This window comes from Centroberyx gerrardi, chromosome 1, assembly GCF_048128805.1.
Source record: "Centroberyx gerrardi isolate f3 chromosome 1, fCenGer3.hap1.cur.20231027, whole genome shotgun sequence".
In the NCBI taxonomy this organism is placed as follows: Eukaryota; Metazoa; Chordata; class Actinopteri; order Beryciformes; family Berycidae; genus Centroberyx; species Centroberyx gerrardi.
The window spans coordinates 33,217,790-33,239,212 of record NC_135997.1 but is presented as its reverse complement, the minus strand read 5'-3'; the positions used below and the strand labels follow the sequence as shown (position 1 = coordinate 33,239,212).

The following is a 21,423-nucleotide window of genomic DNA, read 5'->3' as shown; positions in this document are numbered from 1 at the left end:
CGCAATTTTGTCTGTCTTAATGCCATCCCAGACATATTTTTCACGTCTGGGAAAAATCCTTTGTTGTGAACGATCGTTGGCAGTCTTTGCTTGTTCAGTGTGACAAGGTCAAGAACAGCTGATTCACAGAGTCCTAGGTGCCAACACAGTTCTGGCAGTGTCAGGAATTTGGGCCCATATTCGTGCAGTGTGACCAGTGCCACAACACTATTCTGGTGAGTGACTAATGGGGACACAGCAGGAAAGATGGCATATTGGCGCACCGGCTGTATAAAATGTAAACAAAGCCAAACATGTCCAACTCAAAAAGAAAGCGTGACAACGGTACCAAAATCTGTTGGGATACAATAAAAGAGCGTAGACTCCTCTTTTTGGGCTTCTCAAGGCAAAACTATAGCGTTATTACCACCACCGCTTGCTGTTTTACTGACACCATTTTTCACTTTTGTTTGGCATCAGACATGGGACATCAGAGTTCAGTCAGGATGCCTTCGGCTAATGTAGGACACAGCCTCATCGTTCAACCAATCACGCAATAGGACAGTGGAACGGCTTCAATTCGTACAGTCTGACATTAAGTGCGCAAAACGCAAAAGATGTTCACAATCGCACAGTCTGCAAACACTTTTATTGATGAGGAAGTTTGCTGGACCAAACGAGGACACGTGTGAATTCACTGTGAGATGAGTCTATCTCCAAGCAGTTGCTGGTTCCCAGCGCTCAATTCAAATGGCCTACTGAACAGTGTTAAACAGACGTCCAGTCAAAGCTAGTATGCTCATGAGACTTGATGTCTGGCTATGCTAGCCTAAGCTTAACCAAAGTTGTAGCTGCCTAAACTTAACCCTAACCTTAACCGTAACCAAAGTTGCCTAACCCTCACGTCATTGCTGCTTAATTGATCCTCTGAAGAACAGCCCCTGTGGAAGATGAGAATGTGCGATAGATGCTGTATATGTACCTAGAACACACTTACCTGACTATATTGCCCGGGCTGAAATTCACAATTTGTTAGGATTTACCTGATTCTTTGAACAACAGATCATGCATAAGAATAAAGAATAAACATTGTATGTATTATATACTACCCAGAAGACACATACCTGACTAGACCTGCTTGTGTTGACTTCTATTTTTCTAGCTACTTACCTGATCCTGTATTTAGCAGTTCATGTGGAAGAGATATTAGACCTTCCAAAATACACCTACTGAACTATACTTAACGATTCTGACCCCTAACAATTACGGTATGTTGATACTTACCTATTAGGGATGGGCATTTCAAGCAAAAATACTATTCGATATTCACTGGGAACTATTCGACCATTCTTCGAAGATCACTTCTCCTACTGTGCCATATAAAGATTCCTACTGAAAGAAAATAAAGTGTTATTTTTGTTGTGCATGCCACGTTATTAATCCAGTACGGCTTGATGTGGGAGTGGTGTTTGGCTGACCTTGTGATTATATTTGCTGCGGGTCTCGAGGCGCACACACCTTGTAATGGTCCTCTCGTTGTATTCTAATTGTTTTGTGTATAATTCAATGTATTGAACTAATGCATGTCATTGGGTTTTCTTCTAACAATCTAGGCACTATTTTCTGGCCTACAGACCCTCTGCATGGTTTGATGTCTATTGTCCTGTAGCACTTATTACCCTTTTGATTGTACACTGGGGAGATGCCTATGCGCGGCACTTCTCGTCTTCACCTTACTCTCTTGTGGGGGTCAGAATGATCGCTCCTTTGAACAGCAAAATATGATTATTGAGGATAACTCATGGACACAGAATGAGAATACGCTCATTTTGATAACACTAATAACACTCTCTTAGAGCACAGGCAGGCTTTATAATGAATATGTGGACAGGGTTAATAGGCATAGAGAAGGTGGGAGGATGATGTGGATCGCCATCTCTTTAAGCCAGTGCAAGTGAATCCTAATTCTAATCTTAACCTTAAACCCAAATCCTAATCCTAAACTATTAACTATAATGTCCTCACTTTGGAGGACTTTCCTCATCTTTTCATCCTTGCAAGGCCATTTGATCTCATAAAGACAGAACCACATTTTTTTTCTCTCTCACTCACTCTCCCTGTCAGACTCCCTAACAAATACACACACATAAACTTTTGTAGAGGAGACTCATTATGGGATCCGGTTACAGGACCTATGTGAAAAAAAACAACAACAACAAAAAAAAATAACACCAAAAAACCCCAAAAACAAAACAAACAAAAAAAAAAAAATAGGAGCCCAGTCAGCCACTGAGGAGCAGTGGGAAGTGAAAGAAGGAGAGAGGGGAGAAAAGAGAGAGGAATGGTAGGAGGGAGAAGGGGAATTGCTCGAAGACCAAAGATAGAGGTAAAAAAAGCCAAGAAGACAGGAGGCAAAGGGGAGTGAGGTTGGTGAGGTACAGTGGGAGAGAGGGTAGGAGGAGAGAAGTGAGGGCTAGGAGGGAAACTAGCTCAGGTTGAAAACGAAGGGAGGGAGGGCAGTGGTGCAGGATAGAGGAGTGGAGAACAGAGAAGGGAGGGAGGAAGAAAGGAAGAAGGTAGCGAGTGAGTTAAGGGGGGCAGAAAAAAAAAAGAGCTCCCTTGTCATTAATTAGATGTCAAAGGAGCAAAGCATCAAAGAGCAGTGCGGTGGGATTCCTTCAATTCTGTCTGTGGCACATCAGCATCAACGCTCCAATGAGACAAAGAGAAAAAAGACAGAAAGAGATCATGGGGACAGAAATAGAGAGAAAGATGAGAGACAAGAGAGAGAGAGAGAGAGAGAAACCCAGGCAGTGTTCAAATGAGAATAATAAAGCTCTGTGTGTCTGTAATACGTTCCATGACCATATCACCGTATCCTAGAGGACCAGTACCTGGAACACCTAGTGTCACAGGAGCATCCTCTAAGATTATGCCAAGAATTTACATAGACTTACAGTGGAGACAGATGCATTAGATACATGAAGTGTAGGCTTAGAGTTGTAAATGATACCTACACTACACCTACACTACACTGGATTTAGTATGTCAAGTGTAGACACTCCAGGTAGGCATTGCAGGAACTAGTTTTCTATAATAATCCAACTTCATAGGTAGGTGTGTGTGTGTGTGTGTGTGTGTGTGTGTGTGTGTGTGTGTGTGTGTATGCATGTTGTCTGAGCTTCCATTTTGGATGTTTAAAGCCCCTACGTGTAGAACATTTACCTGAATATGTCTCAAAATGTTTTAAGAGCATAGTATAATTGCTGTAGAAATGAGACCATTGCGGTGAAGATTATTCTTTGTGTTGCTTTCTATATGTTTATTTTATGTCTCCGCGGATACAATTTAGCACGAAATGTGCAGGATTGACTTACGGAACATAGAGAAAGAGGAGTCCCTTTGAATTGCTCTGCTTAGTATGGAAACAAATAGGCCTGCACAGACAGGTCCAGATGCTGTCCAGTCCCACTGCGCTTAGCTAGCTGTGCAACATCTGTTGCTGGAATTGAAGTTACTACAGTCCCGGAATAATCAGGACAACCACATCATTCATCAATGTATTGTCAAGAAGAATAGACCCACTCTACTATACGGCTATGCTCCTGTAGGTTAGCTGTCTTTCAGTATAGCAGCTTGTTAGCCAAAATCTTCTGCATCTGTTAGGCCCTGCTTTGCTAGCTCAATGGGTTAGGGTTAGCTATTTATTTATTTTTTTTCTTACATAGATTAGCCATTGCAGTTACAAACACATATGTGACACAAACACTCAATATGTGGTGAGAGAGTTCTGATTTGTTAGCATTTAATTCAAATTGCTTTCAGTAGTCTCCTAACAATTCAACAATTGCCACAGCTAGCACTTCCCCCAAGCAGCTATTGAGCGTTGCACAAGGTGGAGGACACAGGGACACAGTCTGCCGCTTTCTTTTCTTTTCTCGCTCATTATTGTGTCTTCATGTTACTCTTTTTGTCCCTCCAATAATCTGTCTTTAAACAAATAGCATTCCACCACCCACACTTCTTATTTATAGTTTGCCATAGAAGGGAGTATTGATCCAAGTTGCTTCATGTTTCCATTGCTGTGATCTCCTTCGTTCGTCCAACCTGTCCCCTCTCCCCTCTGTCTCTTCCTCCTCAGTGTCAGCAGTACCGAGAGAGAACGTCGGTCCTGGAGAACCAGCCAGCGGGGACGTTCGTTCTCCAGGTCCATGCCGTGGACGCCGACGAGGGCTCCAACGGCAGGGTCACATACGGCTTTATGCACAAAGACTCCACCGTGCCAGCCTTCAGCATACACCCTGACACTGGTATTGGAACACACACACAGAAAAGCACACGCATATTTATCCCAATGGGAATTCTGACGTTATGCATTGTCAGTTCCATTTAGCGTATGTATCATCGTTATAGCTCTAGACAGCATGCAGGGTGTCTGCAAGTTTCATCAAGTTAAACCTGCAATAAGCGATATCAGACCTTATAAACAATTCTGAAACTAATGTGTGCTATGTGGAGATTTCACTGAGACATAATGATATAAACCAATATCCACACACACGGGCCAGCTGTGTTTTCACTTCTTTTCTAAAGCTTGTTGTCAAATTCCGGAGCAAAGCTCCTCCTGGCCCATTCAGTAGTTTCTCTTTTTTTTTTTTTTAAACTAGCTTGGCTCCTTCCTCGCTGTTTAAAAGTGGCGCTCATCCCCTCCCATTCCTAAAAAAAATTCTCGTAATGGCGGTATAAACTAGTAAACTTGCTACCTACCTCTTCACTTGTCATTGTGGGACATGTAACCTTCAGCAGGAGAAAAATCTGGCAAAGCGAGACTGGTAACCGGCGACACTTCTCCATAGGTACGCTGAGCTTAGCTGTGGTAGTAGGCCTCCGTAGTGCAGTGACTTTGCTGTGTGTTATTTACAAATGTGTTGTGGTTTCCATCACCATCTAGTGGTCAGAAAAGTTTGTTATTGCAGCTTTTAAGCTAAGACGTTTTAAGACCTTCTTAATGCCAGTGAGAATGAAATATAAACGTAAAGTCGCCACAATAAACATGAAATTGAATTGTAGACCTATCAAGTTTTCACCGGAAAAACTATGTGCCAAGAAACCAAAGCATTTTGAACTGAATTTAAGACTAAAAAATGTGTTATTTAACTGTAATCAGGACCTTTAACACTTTGACTTCAAATAATATCATTTAAAACATTTTAAGACTTTTAGGACCACAATTTGACTACAATTTGGTCGATAACCCGCTAATAATTGTGTAACACTCAGAGGACATGATCTCTGGATGTAGTATAAGGGTTTTGTTAATCCACAGCCTAATGACTACATGTAAATAAGCCTCCAGTGTCTTCAACTTGCTTTCACTTTATTTGTTTTGGATACATGTCAGTCTAATTCATTGTATTCATGGCTTTTGAAAGAAAATGGAATAAGGCAGCTGCGATCACATCTTTTTTTTAATGTATTTATCTAACCCTAACCCTTTATGAAATATGCTATTCACTAGACATTAATCACTAAATGTTGAGAGAGAGAAAGAGTGAACAGGGAGTGTTTTTTTCATAGAAGGTTTAGGGTTGAAACTTTTAAGTGGACTCCAAATACATTTTTTCTTTTCTCTTTAGAAGCATTCCTGCCATTTGGAATCCAGCCATACTTTTTATGTTTTGTGTTAACAAAAAAGGTTCAAGTGCATTCACAGACATTACAAAGAAGCTAAACTTCATAACATGCTGGTACATACTAAGAGATGCTGCACCAATAATGTGTTTTCCTAGTTGTGTCAATTGGCAGTACACTTACATTTTTTGCAAAAGCAAACAGAAGTAAAATACGTAGACTCTACTTGCAATGTTGTAATCATGTTCTTTTACATGGTGAGTACAAAATTGCCATAAGTCCATCTGCAATTTTAGATGTGTCAAGTACACACTGTCTTCACTTCACAGTTTTATTTCATGACGCAACGTTTCGGTCAATTTTATATTTATCTTTCCGCTCCAACGCACCTGGCACACGCATATGGTTGTACAAAGACAATTTTTTAAGAGATGTGTCAAGTTCAATTTCATCCCTTTCCACAAAAACACATCAGCAGGCATCCACGCTATGTACCTTGGTAAAATTTAACCAGGTACATTTAACAATGGTCTCTGTGGTAATTTTCAAGCCATAATTGATGGGCAATCTTTCACCTAGTGAGAGGCTATTGAGTGTACCGACTTTTACTGTCGTTAAAAACCTTAAACGCAACACAAAGCACATCTGATGTTTTGTTACTCGCAACTTTTAGAGTCATTAAGTGAAAAAACATCACAATATCCAATTTGACAATATGTTCCCTAGGGCACCTGGTCGCATCCGAATGAATGGTTGTTGGCAACACTATTGAGTAAGGTGGTACTTTGAACACAGGCTGCAAGGTGGAGTGTTTTTAACACTTTCTTAATAACTATTAGGCCAAATCACATTACTCAAAGAGTCTTTGGTGTCTCTTCGGCTCTGTGGAGAATCCATTAGCAAAGGCAATCCAAGGGCCATATACTGCAGCAGAGAGCTTGTAAACTAGTGCATGGGGCAAGATACGTCCCCATGCTCTGTTTGCAACATTGAGTCTGGGTTACATTTGTGTTTTAAAGATACTAGGTCATGACAAGACATGACACTTCTGTACCAACAATACCTCTGGTGGCCCAGGACATAATGTAAACATCATCACTACAATTTTTCTTAGTTTCACTTTAGATTGGACTTTTTGAAACATTGTCTCTCCTCTCCTTTCCCACTCATCTTCTCCTCTTCAGTGCAAAGACTTTAAGAGAACAGAGCAAATCATTTTAGTGTTAGAGGAGATCAAGCCGAACGCTCGTATCGTTTGGCCTGATCGACCTCTCTGTCTTGGTGTCTCCAGGAGTGATCGTGACGGCCAGGAAATTTGACCGCGAACGCCAGCGGGAGTATGCGGTGACGGTGACCGCCACCGACCAGGCAGCTGACCCGCTGATCGGCATTTGTCAGCTCAACATCCTCATCCTGGACCAGAACGACAACAGTCCCAAGTTTGAGAACCTCCGATATGAGTGTGAGTGTTGTACATGCGTAGTAGGATGTAAATGACAGCAAATACCAGGGGTCAGAGAATGACAATTAGGCTGAAGTGTAAAGCACACACTCACACTCTTTCCTGTCCTCTCCTCCCATAGACTTCCTTCGTGAGGATACCATGATCGGTACTAGTTTCTTGCGGGTGGCAGCGCACGACGATGACTTTGGCACCAATGCAGCCATCACCTACTCTATGGCCAATGAACAGCCGGAGTACCTCAGGGTCAACCCCCTGACTGGCTGGGTGTATGTCAACCAGCCCATTTCTCAGGTACGCACACACACACACACATATACAGAGGCAAACACATAATATACAAGTTTGCCAATTGCTACACATAAAGGAGTTTTTGCTGTGTTGGAGACATAGATGTTGTGCAGCATACTTGGGAATATACTGTGACAGAGGCAAGAGGAGTGCTTGGCGATGTATGGCACCTGTCTGTTGAAACCAGACAGACTTGTTGTGTGGGTGGCTGACCTTATTTCCCCTGTGGGGATTAATACAGTGAATCTATCTATCTATCTTAACCTCTGTAGCACTATTTAATCTCTTTGGAAAAGAGGTTTTTGCAAACACGATTTGGATGTCCTTTGGGCTAATCATGCTAATGACGGCACTCCAAATTGCACAAAAGCACTACAGAGACATTGCACAATAACTTAATTTTGATAGCAAGGGCTCAAGAGATGCTAGTGATGAGCAGTGAATTACTACTAACACATGGCCAACAAAGCAGGTACATTTGGGTTCAAGTTCTTTATTGCTGATGATGAGAGCAGAGGACTAGTGGCCTGCAACACAGAGGCAGCCTGAATACATGATCATGCCCTCACTGGAGCCTTTCCTCGGTGTCTGGAGAAATACTGCTGCTGACAATTTCTTCACTTCGCTGCCCCTCACCCACCAGCTGCAAGCAAAGAAAACAATCTTGGTGGGAACGTTGAACAAGCAATAGAGGGAATTGCCACCTAGTGTGCACAAAACAGAAGTCTGTGCCTCGGTTCAGCACCACAGTGATGAAAGCCCAAAAAAGCAACACTCACCATCTACCAATGCCAACAGCGATGAATGTCTGTATCCTTGGCACCATGAATCTAACAGTAACAATTGGCAACATCCCAGTAAATCTGCCTGAGAGAGTGGCACACAAGAACATATCCAAGTTTTCAAGAAACAGAGTGTCTCCGATAATGAGCACTCTTGCATAAAATATACTAAACAAGCACGTGCTGCCTACACATTATTTATTTTATCCCCCACTGATAGGAAGATCTGTTTTCCTTAATTGTTAAGAGCAAAGATTGAATTGTGAAGCTGCAAAACTCCATGTGAACAAATGTAAGTCTGTTTAAAAACAAGGTGAAGCAGACGTATGAAGATCAGCTCCAAACTATAACTTCACTCAGGGATTTGAAACACTGTTCACTCAAGAACTTGTCTGTCTTTCTCTGTCAATGTGGTATTTGATATGCTGACTCAAAGTCAAAACAAGCTCATATGGGGCAGAAAGTAGACACAACGTTGATAACATTGTGTGTGTAGCAACATTTTCTCATTGGCTTTGAAGACATGAACTTAGGGACGTCATTCAAGCTTGTTTTTGTCCTTCAAGCTTGTTTTTGTCCTCCAACCCTTGCCAACCAACATCGGGAGTACCGATTCTGGACAAGTACTTTTCTTGCCTTAACAACACAGTAATTTGTCCTGATTTTTGAGACCGAAGTGGAATAAGTGCTTTGCTAGGGTTACAAAACTATTCCACAGTGGGATCTGGCAGGCTTCAGTCAATACACCCTATGCGTATCCTGTAAGTATTTCTATTTTTACCCAAATGGAACACATTTCAGTGATGTCAACCTATTGCTATGGCATTGGGGCAGATGACAGGTAAATTGATTCAGGCGCAATAGAGTTGGGACTGGATTGCTCGATCAAATCTCTGTGCTTTAGAATCAGGATATTTAGTTCATCTTTAGGGAAGCTTTCATTGTCACTGTGTTGCGCTGATCCAAAACATAAGAATACACCATCAGTTCTCTTCTCTTCTCTCCTCTCCTCTCCTCTCCTCTCCTCTCCTCTCCTCTCCTCTCCTCTCCTCTCCTCTCCTCTCCTCTCCTCTCCTCTTCTCTTCTCTTCTCTTCTCTTCTCTTCTCTTCTCTTCTCTTCTCTTCTCTCCTCTCCTCTCCTCTCCTGCTGTCTTCTTGGGCTTTCCTCCACAGAGGACGTACATCACCAGGGAAATTGTTGCTACAGACGGTGGGAACCGCAGCAGTTCGGTGGAGCTGGCTGTCACCATCACCAATGTGAAGAACCAGCCTCCACAGTGGGACAAAGACAGCTACAACGTGGTCATACCGGAAAACACTGTCCGAGACACACCCATAGTGGTAAGATGGGGAGGGGGTGGAGTAGTTGGCACAAATGGAAAACACAAAACGCTGCACCTACATATGTGTGCCTGTATATATACAGTATATATATATGATGAGAGGATAGTTTCAAGCAACGGAGCTCCATTTTTGTCTGTAGTACGGATGTATCCAATTAGCCACTTTTGATTATTCATAGGCATTTACTTTTTTTATACCACTAACACATCGAAAATTAATTGACAGAATTTCCTCAGGATCTCGTGGAAGCTATTAAGTTCATTAAAGTTGATGAATATTTCAGAGCAAGAGATAGAAACGAAAATGGGAGCGTGTGTTGTTTGTGTGCGTGAGAGACGGTGATAGAGCGAGGAAGAGAGAAAGAGACGGAGAGAGAGAATGAGGTTCCTACAGCACAGTGTGTTAATCGAGGTGGCAGATCAATGTTGATTTGACTATTATGTGAAGACGTAATGACTCTCAGTGGGTTGTAATAGCTCTACCATGGAAATTTAGGGGTTTTACAGCCGAAATCAGCACGCAGGCAGTCACGTTTGCTAACTCTGCATGCCTGATAGGGTGTCTCATTACTGTAGCTGCTCTGCACCGTAGGTTGAATGGATATGGCTAGGTCACCCATAGGCGAGCCGCATCATATGCGAGACAGCGTTTTTGATTTTAATTGGGGTGTATGTGGCACTGGCTTTGAGTAGCCTCTCCTTAATTAGTTTAGGGAGAATGCAGAATTGAGAGCATGGCGTTCTTCTCTTTGATCCCACGGGATTTCGGCGGGTTGTTGTCAAGTCTAACAGTTTCAGACGTACTGGCTTAATATTTTTAGTGTTCATCATTACGGGCTTTAAAGCAGTTTTTACACTTTGGCAGATCATTTTTTCCTCTATATAGAATGCACACCTCCGTGGAAGTTCAGCAGCAGCCGACCTCGTTCCATTCCGTACTCTTTTGTCCCGTTCTGTTCCATTCTGTTCCATACTGTCCTGAGGATCTACTGTCATTGCTGGCATTCAGCATTTTTTCCATCTCTAAGTATTCATAATTGCAAACATTGCAAAAATTAAAGGAATACTGGATCTTTTTGGGATCTTCTTTACCCAATATCTGACTAGACTCTATTTTTTTGGGGCATTTTCGCCTTTGACAGTTCAAAGCAGAGATAGACAGGAAAGATTGAGAGAGAGAGAGAGAGAGAGAGAGAGAGAGAGAGAAGGGGAAGACATGTGACAAAGGTCCTGGGCCAGATTCAAACCCAGGACCCAGAAGCCAGGGAATTGCAGAACGATGGTGTGAACTTCAGCCCACTGACCCATCATCGTCGAAGTAAGAAAGTTGTTGCTGCTGGGTGGTTAGTTAATTTTAATGTCGCCTCTAAACCAGCCAGACTTAAAATAGACATAAGATTGGACAAAAATAATTAACTTTAAATGGCAGAAGATCTCTCTTTCTGCTAGACTTCAAGCCTAAGTTGTTTTGCGTACACAGGACATGAGAAGTTTTTTGCATTGTTGATGTGTAGTGGACTCAACTAATTATAGATAGAGATTTTCTTTTAAGAAGTTTTGATAAGAATTTGGATTACTAAAATGTTTATCTTCATACTTTGGATAATCACCTATGGTTACTTTAAGTTGTGCATGTTGCAAGTTAGCATGTACACCGGACAGAGCTATCTACCTGAGACACAGACATGATTTTGGTGCCAATCCTCTCATCAGATATTGGGTAAGGTGACCAATGGCCCAAACCCCCAAAAAGTGTACAATGAGTGAGATAATTTTGCTTTGGTCCTCTACATTTGAGCTGTCATTTTACATGTCAAAAGTATGATTTTTTAGATTAGGTTTTCCAAATCAAAGTAAGTCAGTGGTGGTGACTATGGGTCTCCAAAGTGACCCATATTGGCGGTAGACCATTCGTGAATTCCTACAGATTGAAATATCAACTTTTATGTCGCCCTCTCCTAACCAGACCATCAAAGCCACCTCTCCACTGGGGGATCCCAGGGTGACGTACAACCTGGAAGACGGCATGGTCCCAGAGACCAACATGCCAGTTCGCTTCTACTTGACCCCTAACCGAGAGGACGGCTCGGCCTCCATCCTGGTGGCTGAGCCCCTGGATTACGAGACCACCAGGAACTTCATGCTGCGGGTTCGAGCCCAGAACGTTGCCGCTGTCCCGCTGGCGGCCTTCACCACCGTCTACATCAATGTCACAGGTGGGCCAGGTTTTTTGTTACGTTTTTTTTTTTTTTTTTTTTTTTTTTAGTCCGGCGATGTATCAATGCAAAACATTCGCAATTCAATGAGGTAAAGGGGAATTTGTCATGAAGTACCTTGCTAGCCCTTTACATTATGGTTCTTTAATTAATGCTTAATTAACTAGCAATTAAGCATTAACTGACCACATGTTAACATTTTAATTATATATTGGGTATGCTTCAGTCATGGTCAACTATTATGCAGATTTTTTTTGATCAGCATAATGTACTTAATTATTCATTAGCATTTTAGTTATTCATGTTGCATCAAGTATTGACACAATAACCACCGATATGTTCCCTTGTTTGTCAGTATTTTACATATTGACTTGTGCCAACATATTATAATATTCATTAGCATTATACTTATTTGTGGCTGCTGCAGAGTTAATGAATAACTAAAATGATAAACAATGAATTAAACTTGTAGTTACAACTGCAATTATTAATTCATTATTAAGTCCTTACACATTAATCAGCATATTATTTGACCATGACTGAAGCATACGTAATAACTAACTAACCTGTTAACACGTTAGTTAATGCTTAATCACTAGGGTTAATTAACCATTAATTAGTGACTGTAATGTAACGTGTTACCAGTGCTTCTGTGAAAACCTAGAAGCTCCTGTGTATGTAACATGTAACTCTTGTTACTGTGTATAGCTACCATCAGATAAAAAACCTTGTACTGTGAAAATTAAAAGGAAAAAGGTCTGTGGGCCATGGTGTAATGAAACTCACTGTAGCACGTTAACCACCATGCACACTGTCAAACATAAAAAAAAAAAGTCAAATTGGACGAGGATTCATTTGGCGGCACGGCTATGCATTGCTTTCATGTCATTATTAATGGTAGAATGGAAGGGATGTTACTTGATTAATTCCCAAGAGGGATTTGGTTTTTCAGGCGGTACATAATTAACACACACAAAAAAAATTAAGAAAACTTACACACAGTACAAAAAGTGCAGCGCCAGGCAGCGTGCTCACTTCTTTCTCTCCTCAAATTGCTAAAAATGTGAATGGCTGCAGGAACCAATGAAAGTCTAGAATTACACACATTGCACAGACGGCAAAATATGGTACACACAAAAGCCAAGCGCAAAACAAAAACACACACACACACACACACACACACACAAATTCTTTATTTTAAGCATTATCGCTTCATTTGGCTTTAATTCCCTTAATGTTGTTCTCATTTTCCATGTGACTGTCATTGATTTTTTTGTTCTCATCCTCAATATCCAACATGAACACTGTCGCTTTATTGAATTTTGGGCTTTCTAAATTGCTTTTGCAATACAACAGGCATGCCAATGACAGGGATATGGAGAGATAGAGAGAGAGAGAGAGAGCATTTGGGGCAGTTAGACAGACTTTTAACAGGTTGATGGCGTGATACTTGTCTTTAAGTCCAGTTGCGTTCTAATTTTCCACGGGGTTCATTTGAAGCTCGGATTCCAAAGCTACACAAATCCAAATTATTTGCAGATCTCACCAGCTGTTGGGAGTGTGATGAGTCTGAGAGTGCAACATATATCCCCGACCTTCCCCTCCCTCGGCTTAGCCAACGAAAAATGTCCAACTAGTTCCAACTAATGGCTTAGACTCTTCGTTTTCTCTCATCCGACGCTAAGAATATCAGTTTTCACCTCTCTGTCCATCATTACCTCCATGGTGCTTCTAAACATCGCGACTTTAGTCCGGTGTCACTCTGTTTCAGTTAATGCTCAGCCGCTGTTAACCAGGCTTAAGTCTCCATCATCACTGCTTAATACTCTAGTGTCTGCTAGCCCCTGACCTTGCTCCTCAAAATAACTCTGCCTACCCAACATGCCCCAGACTCCCCTGCATTTAATCCCTCCTCCAACATGTACACACTGCATGCACACACATGCACACACACACACGCTTACCCCATTCCATCAAGTTGGTCTTAATCCAGCTAGAAATAATTAATTTGCACAGACCCCTCTCCCGTCTCTTGCCTCTCTTTCGCTCTCTCTCTCGCTCTCTCTCTCGCTCTCTCTCTCGCTCTCTCTCTCGCTCTCTCTCTCGCTCTCTCTCTCGCTCTCTCTCTCGCTCTCTCCCTCTCCCCAACTTCCCCCTCTCCTCGCACCGCCCCTCCTCTCCCTTATCTGTCTTAATAAGAAAGCTCTTTGACTCCTCCGGAGGGAGGGATGGGAGGGGAGGGAGGTCGGTAATGGATTTAAGGCCCCATCTTTAATTCATAGATTAAGACATTTGCTCTGAGGAAAGGGGAGGAAAAAAAAAAATGACACGTGGAGCAGCATTAGATTTAATGTGTTGTTCTATTCAAGCCATTTATGTAATGCTTTTGGCCTTAAATCAACTATCCTAAATTAGGCTCCTCTGATTCGGGCAAACTTTCGAGTTCTCACTCTTTCTGACGTTTTCTAGCGCTCCCTCTCTCCCTTTCAGCATCTCTCTACACTACAGTATGTATCTCTCTCTTCTGCCCTGTTCTTGTGTTTCAACGTAACTGATGTAAGAGAAGATACATGTAGTGTCCAATATCATTTGCCATTAAGGAGCAGTTGCATCCTATGGGGCAAAAAGCTAAACAAGTTTAAGGTTCATGAATACCAGAATGAAGTCAAAATCACCAGACCTAAACATCAATGAACCTTTATGGGAAATAGGTTTCCTCCTGCTTCATCCCTCAAAGAACTTTCCTTCAAAGAGTTTTCCTTCTTGAAGAAAGCTCCAGTATCCCCCTACACACAGTTCAGGATGCAGTATGACAGCAGCACAAGGAGGACTGAAGCTGTTCTCAAGGCAAAAGGCTGTTCCTGCTCCTTATTAGATTCTTGATATTGATATATTAAGTGTTTCCATTAACTTTCTCCACCCCCTGTAGATTCAGCTAGCAGAAGGATGGATTTCTGAGAAATCGAGTTGATTGGAAAGGAAATGGAATTGAGGCATAGCTGTTTGTCTAATTATTAGATGAAGCAACATTGTATTGGCACTTAACTCACTGCACATCACCTGAGCCTCACCTGTGCAAGTTTGTTCACTTTCGACCTGCAAAATGTTGAATAAACAGCTGTCTGGATGCTGTTGAAAAAAACAAACCTAAATTAAAGCTGAAATTCGGGATTTGCCCGCTTTGTCTCCCCCTCTGGCGGTGAAAAGTATTTGAAATAATATTCGTACTACAACCAAACAACTATGGAAGTATTATATTATCAAAGAAGGTGTAGCAGCCAGTGTGGCTCAATTGTCAGTAAACAATTTCCACCCTAGCAGAAATGGCATCCCGGACCAGGTAATCTGACTTTCAACGACTGTAACTTTTGTAATGAAATTAGGCAACAACATCTCTTATGATGGTGTAAATATTGCGACTTGACAGTAACAGAAGCCTACAGTGTGTGCCACTAGCATAACAGTCAGGTTAGCCAAAAATCATTTTCAGTGTAAACTCTTTGGGTAGGCTAGTATGCTAGCTAGCTAGCGGCACTCAGCAGGTGTTGGCTAACGTTAGCTGGATAGTTAGCAGACTTTCGTCCTACCCGGTCAAACATTTCAATATGCAGAGCATCTCCAACCATGGTAATACTGCCAGTTCGTATTGTGTAACCTGACTCCACCGTCTGGATGGATAAAATAACTAATTACTACTGGAAAAAGTCCCAGATTCCAGCTTTAATGCTCGCACAAACTGAGAAAAAGAATAAAGACTGAAAGAAATCTGAGGGATGGGCTTTTTTGCCATTTCAAAGTGATCCTTTGAATCCATTCATGAATGCATCTTGTGATTGAGAGGTTTATTTATTTGTTAATTTATTTATTTTCAGTCGGCAAACAGTTGGCCAGGCATGCAGACATCAATGGTTTGAGAGACACAGAGCTTTCAGAAGACTCATTGGTTTCTCTGTCATTTCCCTCTGGTAGCCAGTGTTGGGCTTGTTACTCAAAAAAGTAATACATTACTAGTTATTCATTTTGAAAGTAATGTTATTACTTTACTTAGTACTTTGTGGGAGCAGTAGTTTGGTACAGTACTCATAACTTTTGAGTTATACACCCAAAATTGGCAATTGTGTCCTCTCTTACCTTCAGAAATAAGGAAAAGCCAGTTCCCCCTCCTTCAAATGATGATGGTATTGATGTCCAATATCCGTGTCATCCTCAATAAAGTTAAAGTAGTCCAAATCTTCCAGTTGGGACAAGTAAACATTTCTGATTTATTGCATCTAAGCTATCTTTGTGTGAGAGAATGACAACTAATTATGATGAAAATGAATCAGGGGGAGGGGGTGGATTTTTGTTAACTTCAATCAAATAGGTTGTGTTTAAAAGAAAACCATCTTCTCTCTCTCTCTCTCTCTCTCTCTCTCTCTCTCTCTCTCTCTCTCTCTCCTCCAGATGTAAACGACAACGTCCCATTCTTCACTTCCTCCATCTACGAGGCCTCGGTCACTGAGGGGGCGGAATCGGGAACGCTGGTCTTCCAGGTGTCAGCCAACGACCTGGACTTGGGCCTCAATGGCAAGGTGAAAACACACACACACACACACACAGACACACACACAGGCATTGTGGTGAAAGTGGTGCTGCTGCTCTTTCAGCGTGGCCAATTGAAAAAAGCGAAAGGCTTTAGAGAGAGAGAGAGAGAGAACTAGAAAGATAGATGGATTGATAGATGGGTAGATACACATACATGATATACATACATACACACATACATAGAAGCATACATAGATGCATACATGTATACATACATGCATACATACACACATACATAGAAGCATACATAGATGCATACATGTATACATACATGCATACATACACACATACATAAATACATACAAACACACATACATACGCATACATACACACATGCATACATACATGCATACATTCACACGTACACATACATTCTCACACACACAGACATACACACACACACATACTGTACATACATACATACATGCATACATACTGTACACACATACAATAATAATAAAGTTGATTTGAATTTGAATACATAAATACATACATACACACATTCATATATGCATGCATACATTCACATACACACACACACACACACACACATACACATACTGTGCATACATAGATACATACATTCAAACATACGTACATACATACATACATACATACATGCATACTGGCCTACATCTATAGACAAGAAGCCGTAGTATCACAGGTAAATATTCCTCTGTAGGCTTTCTAATCAGTTACTTATAGCCTAGCAGTGTTAAATCACAGATAATAAACATAATTTATGGGCAAGTGTTTATATTTTCATATAATTCTTCATGTGCATATATTATGTGTCTGTATTTTCCTCATACAATTCCCCTATTGTTATATCAGTGTTTGATTTAATGTGGTAGTTTAATTACAGTTTCCAGGCTCGGCAATGTTCACATTTCCCCACCTGTACTCTTTGCGTTTTTGTTGAGATTTCATTTGAATAGGACAAAGGGCATTCATAGCTAGTCTAAACACAGTTTTACTCATTCATTGAGATATTGAAATTAGCTTCATTATTCTTTTATCAATAGGCTCTGGCTGCTGAGTGCTACCAGAAACAACCTTAGAGCCACTGAAAATGACCTTGATATTAAATAAACTGACACCTTCGCTTCCCTTCCTTTCTAATAATAAAAGATTGGATTTGAATGAGGCTGCTCTGAGTTTACCAGCTGATACAAAGTCACAGCACTTTTTCCATCCTCATCTAGATGTGTCTAAATCTAATCTCATTCAGAAAGTGTTAGACTGAACTCTCCTTTCAGCGTGCGTTGACATACAGCCAACGCACAAATATTTGTACAGTGACGCATTGTTTGATGGAGTCAAAAGTTCAGCTTTTCATCTATAATTCCAAGGTATTTTCAATGACATCAGATACCATATACCATATACAATTCCATTTCATTTAATTTTGCCTAAAGTATTGGGACACACTATTAATTATTAGCAGCATTTCAGTTGGTAGGTGCTAATTGTTCCTGCAATTTACAATGGAATGCTTTTTGGAACTCTTCAACTGACAAACCCCTCAGAGTTTTGATTAAAAGTGTCAGGGTCTCTTCCTAGGTTTTTGTAATTCCAGCATCTCTCCCTACCACAAAGATTAAAACCGGCATGAATCACTTAGATTGTTGTCTCTCTCTCTACTAATTTTGCTGTTGAACCATACAGAGAAATTAGGTAGGAGAAAAAAGCATTAAAAAAAATTACGCTGAAATGCTGAAAGGCTTTAAAAGCATAAGATCTTTTGGAAGGTGGTGTAAAGACTATTCAGAATGGCTGATAGCATTGCTGCAAGACTGATCTTCTTGTTTTACATACATGTGCCAGACATGACCATCACACAGACCGGGGGGGTCCAGCACCATGTAGTTCTTAGAGCATATCGAATCAATTATAATGGGGCTTTAAGGTAAATTTATACTTTCTGCGGCGTGTGCTCACAGCAAGACAGTTCTCTCATTAATAGGGACACCATTTTATGGTAAATGCGGTAGCTGCGTGGTGTTCGCAGAGAGCGCAGAATCTCCTCTGACTTGTGACTGCGCTACTTCCCTAGTAACCAACCAACATAGTAACCAGTAACCAATCACCGTGCACACCGCAAAGACCATAAACGGACCTTTAGGGTGCAAGGGTGCCAGCCTTGGTGGATTAGTCTTATAGCTGAAGTATACTATTTGCCATTGCTACGAGTGATGAAGGGGGCTATTTGCTTGCACAGTTCTTCTTTTGTGGGCTTTTTTGTGCCAGAATTTGATTTGTATAAAGTTTTTAGTGAATAAGACGAAAACCGTGTGCTCTTGCTCAAGCAACTGAGGTGCAAAAAACTGTGTGGATTACCCTCGCAACACAGTCTTAGTGAATCTGGACCTGAGAGTCAGAAGTTCTACAATATAATCTAGGTACAAACCTAGGTACTCAGTTCCGGTGGGTGTGGCTCGTTAAGTATCAGGGAGGAACAAAAAACTGCAGGACACCGGCCCTTGAGGTCTGGAATAGAGTACCAAGTACAATATAATGTAGTCATGATAATCAATCATCATTCGTCTTATCAAGTTTGCTATGACAATGACAGCCTCATACAATGTTTCTGCACAGACTTCAGCAATACAAGGCAGCTTTAGTCTTTTACCTATTTTAAGCTTTTTTCTTTTTAAAATGGAGCACTGGATTCCATTTTCAAAAGATTACAAAGACACTTTGATTGCAGATAAAACCTACCTTTTTTCAGTAATTGTCCATAAATACACTTTCATACGTATTCATACATGTATGTAAAGGCATAGCTGTTACTGCATACGTTTTTGAGGGAAAGAGAATGTATCAATTTCCCAAGTCTGTCACGACTGTCACCTTTTTGCCAAGTATAGATATTTAGATCATGCTGTTCTATCCATGTTGACAGTAACAAAGCAGTTAATCAATGTTGTTCACACCTCATTGTGTTGCTTGGTGCCTTTACACAGGTGTTGCACAAGATGATGCTCTACGATTGCTGTCTTTAAAAACAGATGTTTGTAGCTGTTTTACTTGAGATTGTATATTGTGTAATTTGTATATTTGTGTGTATTCCTTGTAATTTTATATTGTGGTTTTATGTTGTATTCTTGTAACATCTGTTTGCTGCTCTCTTGGCCAGGGCTCCCTTGCAAAAGAGATGAACATCTCAATGGGACTCACCTGGTTAAATAAAGGAGAAATAAAAAAATTAAAAAATGCTTGACGCTCCGTCAGCATTGGATTCCCCAGTTTTCTTTCTTCCTTGCTGGCTGATCATAATGGGGAAAACCAAGATTTCAGCTTCTGATCTTCTGTAAGATTCCATCTATATTTGTCTCCCCCAGATCTCCTACTCCCTGCTGGCGGATCGCAGTGGGGACCACCAGTATTTCCGTATCGACCCGGAGGTGGGATCCATCTACACTGAGACCGTGTTTGACCGCGAGACCAAAGGCTCCTACCTGCTGGAGGTCCAGTCTGTGGACGGCTGGGAGTCGGCCCGGCCTGGCAAGCATGGACAGCCCAACTCTGGTAAGGAAGGCTGAGTATTTGTCATTTTGTATCTTTCTCAAAATGGTAATCCTTGAGATCCGTGTTTACTTTTTCATTTTGTCTCCATCTCTGGTGCTAAGTTCTCATCGCTGTGGTGTCTCTGCACCGCACTTCCCACAGATCACCTGTCAATCAAACAGTGTGTCCAGTACTGACAGTTTCTCTTTTCTTTGTCTGTTCAGCCATGGTGGCTATCACTGCTCATGCTAACTACCCAGTTCTTCTTCTGTTTATTCCAAACAAACCGTAAAAACATAAAGCGCACCCCTCCCCGGATTTCTTTTTTCCATCAATATCAATGTCGCTTGAGTCAAGAAAATATGAAACAAGTCGATGTGCACTGGAAATATGAGAAATTATATACGAATTTTTTTCACTTGTTTTAAGATTTTTTTTTAAACTCGATACTAGACTAAATGACGCATTAAGATGTGTTTTTGCAGTGTAAGTAAAAGTAGTCATACTTTTCCATTATAGTAAATTAGTATTTGTGAGACAATCACATAGGCACAGTCACTCATTGGGGCCACTTAGGTTAATATCATTTACAGTAGTATGGGGTTGATTGATTTTGAACAAGAATTAATTAGTCCAGTCAATAAATCATCAGGCTTCATGCAAACGTAGTCAAACATGGATTGATGAAGTTGCAGTAATAGTTATGATTCAGTGGATAAATATTACAGTGCTGGTGATTAGGATAGAATTGCGTTTTAATTTACATAGAGATGGTCATACTGACAGACGGGAAGAGGAGGAGGAAAAAAGAGGAGAGAGCTTTAGACAGCTGGTCTCTAGACATCATTTAAAGCTCTGGGTCTTCACTGAAGGCCGCAATAATCTTTTTTTTTTTCTACCTCCTTTCTCTTCTTTCTTACCCACATCTGCTCATCTCTCCCCACTGAAGGACTCAAGGCCATCTCTCTCTCTCCAGCTCTCCATCTCTCTCTCTCTCTTTCGCTGCCAGATGAAATGCATACATGCCCCAAAAGTAGAATGGAGAGAGGGGGAAAAGATGAGCAGATGTTGAGGCAGACGGGTGGATGGAGGGAGGCGTTGGAGAAGGAGTGAGACAGACGAGGATATATTTTTCATAGTTATTATCATGGATTATTAACAGATCCTCTCTCTAGGTTCGGCTCATTTTGACATTTGTGGCGGCGTAAACAGAGCTAAAATATTAAGCACACCAGAGACTGTGGTGGAGATGATCTGTGGGAGTTTTTTTTTTATTTTTATTTTTTTTTCTGGGATATGAACGTTGAATGAGGCAGCGTGGGGAAGGATTGGAAGACTTCTGGGTGTCAGAGATGTGAAATATCAGGGAGTTAACACAGATGCAAACACACACACACATATGCATTCATGTACAAACACGTGGGATTAAACTGGTGTGCCAATAAATTCAGATGATATTTGCCTTTTATTAAAAACCGGATATCGGCCAGTAAATGTGGTCGTCCTCTGATATGATGGAGGTTCCTCTCTGAACACAGCAAGTCAATTTATTTTTATTAGGAGTCCAGGCATGTAGTGCTGGAGCCCTATTGTAGTTGCTGGAAATCTTCTTCTTCTTCTTATAA

The 21,423-nt window shown here is 41.1% G+C and overlaps 1 protein-coding gene across 1 annotated transcript in view; it reads left to right on the top strand.

Annotated features, from left to right (window-relative positions):
* Window positions 1-21,423, top strand: part of LOC139916098 (neural-cadherin) — a 293,386-nt gene that overhangs the window by 129,643 nt on the left and 142,320 nt on the right. The window contains exons 9-15 of the mRNA XM_078288504.1: window positions 4,121-4,289; window positions 6,902-7,072; window positions 7,194-7,366; window positions 9,319-9,486; window positions 11,455-11,704; window positions 16,148-16,275; window positions 19,633-19,819. Coding sequence (XP_078144630.1) covers window positions 4,121-4,289; window positions 6,902-7,072; window positions 7,194-7,366; window positions 9,319-9,486; window positions 11,455-11,704; window positions 16,148-16,275; window positions 19,633-19,819 — 1,246 coding nt within the window. The remainder of the gene's footprint in view (window positions 1-4,120; window positions 4,290-6,901; window positions 7,073-7,193; window positions 7,367-9,318; window positions 9,487-11,454; window positions 11,705-16,147; window positions 16,276-19,632; window positions 19,820-21,423) is intronic.